The 7,234-nt window shown below is 46.9% G+C and overlaps 1 protein-coding gene across 1 annotated transcript in view; it reads right to left on the reverse strand.

The window, feature by feature from the left end:
• Positions 1–6,263: 6,263 nt before the first annotated feature.
• gphb5 (glycoprotein hormone subunit beta 5) overlaps positions 6,264–7,234 on the reverse strand; it is a gene marked incomplete at both ends in the record, with an annotated part of 2,483 nt that continues 1,512 nt past the window's right edge. The window contains one exon of the mRNA XM_080522409.1: positions 6,264–6,455. Coding sequence (XP_080378535.1) covers positions 6,264–6,455 — 192 coding nt within the window. The remainder of the gene's footprint in view (positions 6,456–7,234) is intronic.

The following is a 7,234-nucleotide window of genomic DNA, read 5'->3' on the forward strand; positions in this document are numbered from 1 at the left end:
ACAGGGAAGCGTAGTCTGGTCGCAGACGAAGACCCAACCGCAGTCACATCCTTTTTTTTACTGGAATGTTTCTGTTTTTTTATACCGTTTGTTAAAGCTGATGGTTTTAAAATGAAGTAGCACTGATTTTCCCACCATGGCTCATGTATTGTTTTTACAGTTGCACAACTTTTACTGTAGCGTCAGCGAAATAAAACTTACTTGTCTGGGAAAAAAATCTTTTTGCATGTTGTCAACTCTTTACAGGAAGGAAATGCAATTGTCACATTGGAAGATCTGCCGGGTGTCGGAATCAATCATTTGTTTCAACCCCCCCTTCAAACGAAAGAGCGGACACATTTGTACTGCAAAGTCTAAATTTATGTTACATAGTGTGTAGTCGGCAAGAACTCGTATAATTTTGATTTGCAGATCTGATACTGTGTGCTATTATTAGTTTCTATCCTCCAGCATCTCCACTTTGGCACATCCACAGATATTCACACAGTGATACAGTATTCAAGGCTTGTATGTGCTTGGCATACCAATAGGAGGGTAGTCAGTGAGTTTTGATTATAAGAAGGAACAGTGTGTAACCTCCTGTGCCAATCTTTCAAAGGGTTGTCTCACCTGGTCAGATTTTTTTAAGCCAGCAAGTTGCCATTAACACTAGAACATTTGACCCCTGTGAGTAAATACAAATGTTATATCTGCACTCGATCAAATTTCAGGACCCTCCTTTCATTACTTTTCCTAGATATGTGCGTTCTACCACCCAGTATCCTTACATTTTCAAAATCACATCAGGATAAGCTAGTATAAAGCTATTTTGCCGTTTTTCTGTGTAGGAAGCAGGCTAATTTACAAGCGGCCAACTAGTGGTCGTTGTGTGTAAATAGCAGCTTTCCATTGTAAAGAGGGGCTCGAAGCGGCTCTTTTAGTAGGTAAAAAAGGCACGGCTGTTCTAGTGTTACCAATACAATATGAACTTTGTAATCATACTTTTTAGTTGTGCTATTATTATTGTAGACATTCTCAGCTTCGTTTGGCAGGGCTGTAGCTCATTAATCCAGCCACACGCAGGGCTTGTGTCGAGTCCTGTGGACTCTGAAGACGTCTCAGGGTTTGTGTGTCCAATTAACAGACAGGCCCATAGTCCTGCCTTGCTCAGGCACAGCTAAGGTGCAGTGAAGGGAGATAATGCAGCCAATTAAGGATGAATAGGGTGACAGACAATTATTATGCTTAATTTACTGTTGTTTGTGTTGTATTGACAGCAAGCCAAACGAAACCCGCCAAGAGGAAATTAGGTTGCCAAGATCTCCCCAAAAATAAAGCTTCTCACTTGAGGCTCGCCGCCAGAGAAGATGAAAAACCCTCTGTCAGAACATATGAGATAACAGTTTTCCTATTTGCAGTATCTCTATTCTATCTTTTTAGTTGAGAGACATAGCCACTTGACTTATTACATTTCTATCCTTCTGGATCGTCTGCTATAATGTTAATGTTCATACTATCTAATAATCCATATAGATAGATCTAGTTTCTGTTCTGGCGCTTGGTCCTTTCTTTCTGGTGTGATACTTGTGAGGGAAATCAAATCTATTGGAATACATTTTTACAAGGAAATATCTCTGACATTATTCCTCCGAACTCTGAGAAACTCTGCATACCGATGTGGTATAACAGCACTGTGCAACAGGGCAGCTCATTTCATGTGTTGTTTGGCATTATCTCTCTCAGCTATATCATCACAGATGTCTCAGCAGGATGGCTGTTACTGGGACTCACTGTGTATGTACAGCTCTGCACAGCCTATTTACTGTGTGTATATATATACTGTATACACAGTTTGGACTGTGGAGATTCTGTGTCACCCATGAGGATTGTGAAGATGATGACAGTCGGTAAACTCACAGCCCATTTACTGTATATATACTGTACATACCCCATACATATATGTATATATACATAGCCCATACATATACATATACAGTATTTACAGTAAATGGGCTGTGTATTTACCGCCTGCCATACAATCCTCATGGGTGACACATATCCTACACAGCTACTGGAACTCCCCTCCCCCTCCTCCCTCCCTCCCCCATCTCCCTCCCCCAGCTCCCTCCCCCCTCCCCCCCCTCCTCCCTCCCCCATCTCCCTCCCCCACCCCCCTCCCACTTCTCCCTCCCCCATCTCCCTCCCCCATCTCCCTCCCCCACCTCCCTCCCCCCCTCCTCCCTCCTCCATCTCCCTCCCTCACCTCCCTCCCCCTCCCACCCTGCCTCCCCCCCCTCCTCCCCCACCTCCCCGCCCCTTCCTCCCTGATAGGACCAGAGCAGGCCCCTCCACCACCTCCCCCCTCCCTCAGCCCAAGGAGAGAGTGATAATGTCAGAAAGGATTAGAGCACCAGGGGTCGTTACAGTTGTGCTCATCAGGGCCAGGAGAACACGCTCTCTGGAGACCCACAACCGCCTCTCTGCTCTGTTCGACTGTCAAAGCTTTAAAAACTAACATCTCCTGTTTCACAATGGTCTCATTGCATAGTGAATGAAAGAGCGACTTATGTTAAAAGGTTCATCTTTATTAAAGGGATGATATTATGTGATTTAGTAATTTGCGTGAGCTATCCCTTTAACAGGCATTAGGCGTTCACTTAGAGTGGTTGGGGTAAATTGTCTGGGGAAGCCATTAGCGAACATTAGCATTAACAACAATATTTGCTAATAGTAGCGCAATGTTTAAAGCAATTTGACAAGCAGCTACTCATTGCCAAGCGAGCTGTTAATGCCTCCACCACTCCAACAGCCTTTCTGCCTTCCGCATTCACCTCCCAGTATACTCAACTGGGAATACATACTGTGTATATAGCATACATACTGTCATGTATAGAATACATACTGTAACAATCCTGTATGAGGCCCCGTTAACAGCTCCTCCAAGACAGTTAACTCTCTTGGTCTAATGGTTAGCGCGGCCGTCGGTTATGTGGGAGGTCGGGGTTCGACTCCCGCATGGGGCGAGTTACACTAGAAGATTCCCGTTCGCTACACTGGTGTCAGAAGTGGGATGGAAGGAAGGCCATCGGAGAGCGTGTCCACATGAGGGACTTGACATAGTGAAGCGTGAGGGCACGCTTTCCCGAACGGTGAGGATAGTGTAACGATCCTGTATGAGGCCCGTTAACAGCTCCTCCAAGGGAGTTAACTCTCTTGGTCTAATGGTTAGCGCGGCCGTCGGTTATGTGGGAGGTCGGGGTTCGACTCCCGCATGGGGCGAGTTACACTAGAAGATTCCCGTTCGCTACACTGGTGTCAGAAAGTTGGGATGGAAGGAAGGCCATCGGAGAGGCGTGTCCACGTGAGGGACTTGACATAGTGAAGCGTGAGGGCACGCTCTCCCGAACGGTGAGGATAGTGTAACGATCCTGTATGATGCCCCGTTAACAGCTCCTCCAAGGGAGTTAACTCTCTTGGTCTAATGGTTAGCGCGGCCGTCGGTTATGTGGGAGGTCGGGGTTCGACTCCCGCATGGGGCGAGTTACACTAGAAGATTCCCGTTCGCTACAATACTATCATCTATAGAATACATACTATCATCTATAGAATACATACTATTTGTAAGAAATACATACTATCCTGTCTAGAATACATACTATCCTATATAGAATACATACTATCATCTATAGAATACATACTATTGTGTATAGGCAAGGCAAGGCACGTTTATTTGTATAGCACATTTCATACAACAGGGGCAATTCAAAGTGCTTTACATACATTATTAAAATACAGCAAGCAGAGGAGCATAGTAAGAAAATAAAAATGACAATGAATAAAAGCAAATATAAGAAGTAAATAGATAAAATAGCATACACAATTTGAGTAGGAGACAAGTCTGCTTCTTACAAATATTAGCTGTGTTCGTAAATTCGCTCTGAGAGCGCCAGAGCGCACACTGGGTTCAACATCATAAAGGGACCAAGTAATAATTCTAAGAATTAGAAGAAGAAACAAGAGGCATTCCGTGAGTGCTGATCAGATTTCCAGAGCGAATTTACAAACACAGCCTTCACATATCATAGATCCAGAGACATTTTCTCTATGTCAGGCGTACTATGGCCAACATGTATTAGCTCTTTAAATAGGCTACTTTGGTTCTAAGATGAGTCCTACTCCATGCTGTCTCCCCCCTCAATTTATTTAACCCCTGGGAAATGACTATTAGGATTTCCTGGTGCGTTAACATAGGAAGCCCAGAAGCTTGAATTACTACAATACATAGAGATGACCTGCAATTATCAGAAGGAGGGGATATGATATTATGTGCTTAACTTTCGAGTGTATAGACAATATTAAATGACCCCAAGAGGGACTCCAAATTAGTCTTGACATTGTCACCACAGGGTGAGTGTGTGTGTGTGTGTGTGTGTATACGTACGTACGTGTGTGTGCGTGTCTCCGTCTCCCTGTGTGTGCGTCTGTCTCTGTGTGTGCGTCTGTCTCTGTCTCTGTGTGTGTGTGTGTGTGTGTGTGTGTGTGTGTGTGTGTGTGTGTGTGCGTGCGTGCGTGCGTGCGTGCGCGTGTGCGTGTGTGCGCATGTGTGTGTGTGTGTGTGGGCGGGTGGGGAATTGTGTGTGTGTGTGTGTGTGTGTGTCTCTGTGTGTGTGTGTGTAGGCGGGCGGGCATTTGTGTGTGTGTGTGTGTGTGTGTGTGTGTGTGGGCGTGTGCACGCCTGTCTGTTGGCCTGTCTGCGTCCCCCCCAGTACAGCAGAGCCAACTGAGTGTGAGAGCCCCCCCACAGCCCCCCAACACTGGGGGCTCTGAATCGCCTTAGTGACACGTGAGTAGATATGAATTATGTAATGTCCTTTCTTCTGGGCCTCAAAACACTTACAAATCCCTGTTTATCTCCCCCTAATGAATATGTATATACATATATTTCTTTTGCATTTTCAAACCACCATGTTGACATAAACATCTGGATTCCCCCTCATCTTATCTCAGCGCACTTTTATCACTGCATCACACGTGTTTATGTATATTCAGAGCGACGTGAGAATGTGAGAATTCCTCAAGATTGCATTTTTTATTGACATGCTTGTATAAGGGGGACAATATCCTGTGGGACATTCTTTCCAGTCAGTCAGACAGTCAGTCAGCCAGCCAGCCAGTCAGACAATCAGACAATCAGACAATCAGTCAGTCAGTCAGTCAGTCAGCTCATTACACAGAGTCAGTCAGCTCATTACACAGACAGTCAGTCAGTCAGTCAGCTCATTACACAGACAGTCAGTCAGTCAGTCAGTCAGTCAGTCAGTCAGTCAGTCAGTCAGTCAGTCAGTCAGTCAGTCAGTCAGCCAGTCAGTCAGTCAGTCAGTCAGTCAGCCAGTCAGTCAGTCAGTCAGTCAGTCAGCCAGTCAGTCAGTCAGTCAGTCAGTCAGCCAGTCAGTCAGTCAGTCAGTCAGTCAGTCAGCCAGTCAGTCAGTCAGTCAGTCAGTCAGTCAGTCAGTCAGTCAGTCAGTCAGTCAGCCAGTCAGTCAGTCAGTCAGTCAGCCAGTCAGTCAGTCAGTCAGCCAGTCAGTCAGTCAGTCAGCCAGTCAGTCAGACAGTCAGTTGCTCAGTCAGCCAGTCAGTCAGTCAGTCAGTCAGACAGTCAGTTGCTCAGCCAGCCAGCCAGTCAGTCAGTCAACCAGCCAGTCAGTCAGGCCTCTTTCACACCGGCAGTTCCAAACGCCGGTTCGCGTTCGCGTGCCGAAACCTCCGAACGTTGGCGCTGTCTGGCGAACGAGCCCGTGTTCATACCAGTGTATCGTTCGTGGCTCGTTCGCCAGACAGCGCCAACGTTCCGAGGTTTCGGCACGCGAACGCGAACCGGCGTTCGGAACTGCCGGTGTGTAAGCCCTATGATCAGTCAGCCAGCCAGCCAGTCATATAGCCAGCCAGCCAGCTAGCCAGCCAGCCAAACAGCCAGTCAGCCAGCCAGCCAGCCAGTCAGACAGTCAGTCACTCAGTCAGCCAGCCAACCAGCTAGCCAACCAACCAGCTAGCCAACCAGCCAGCCAGCCAGCCAGTCAGTCAGTCAGTCATAGGGCTGTCACACCGGCAAAGAACCGTGCCGGTTCGCGTTCGGAAACCTCCGAACGTTGGCGCTGTCTGGCGAACGAGCCTGCGTTCATACCAGTGTATCGTTCGCCAGACAGCGCCAACGTTCGGAGGTTTCCGAACGCGAACGCGAACCGGCACGGTTCTTTGCCGGTGTGAAAGCCCTATCAGTCAGACAGTCAGACGGAGGTGATACACTCGGTGGTGCTGGTTAAACACACCCCGCAGTCGCACCTGAGGGCCACAGGGTAGGTGTACTGGGGGTCCACCTGGGCAGAGCAGTTAGGCAGACGCACCGTGACCAGCCGGGTCTCGTTGTAGGTGCAGACCCGCTGGTAGGATTCGATGAAGGGGGGGTCCAACACCGGCTTCTGGAGGGACACACACACAGCAGACAGAATTTAGAATTTAGAACTTAACATTTAGAATTTGCCATTTAGCCAGACGCTTTTAACTCTAGAACAGCATTGGGTGGGGTCATTTGATGTGTGTGTAAATTGTTTTCATAAATTTGCACTCGATCAAATTTCAGGTTACCTGCCTTTCATGACTTTCCCTAGATATGTGCGTTCTACCACCCAGTATCCTTACATTTTCACAAAATCAGGATCACATCAGGATAAGCTAGGATAAAGCTATTTTGCTGTTTTTCTGTGTAGGCAGGCAGGCTAATTTACACGACGCGCTAACTAGTGGTCGTTGTGTGTAAGTAGCCGATTCCTATTGTAAAGACTATGTAAAGTAATTTGACCCGGCTCTTATTGTAGGTAAAACAGACACAGTTGTTCTAGTGTTAATCTAAAGTGATTTACAATTACAGGCATTCCCCCTGGAGTAACTGAGGGCTAAGTGCCTTACTCAAGGGCACACTAGTGGTGGTATTCCCAGGTAGGATTTGAACTCACAACCTTCCAGATCACGATCACAAGTCCAACTCACTATCCACTAAGACCACCACTACCTGACAATGCAACACCTCTACACAGACAGAAGAAGAGGTCTGCAGGACAGGATTACACATCGCCACTGTGTTCATTCAGCCAACTCTCCCTTTCCCTTTCCTCAGGAAAAAACTCTCTCTACTAGTTACTGTATAATGAGCGTACTGTGCATTACACACAGAGAGATTAAGAGCACCAGAGAGCCATAA

The sequence above is a fragment of the Nansenia antarctica genome (assembly GCF_963989245.1).
Source record: "Nansenia antarctica genome assembly, chromosome: 1".
Taxonomy (NCBI): Eukaryota; Metazoa; Chordata; class Actinopteri; order Argentiniformes; family Microstomatidae; genus Nansenia; species Nansenia antarctica.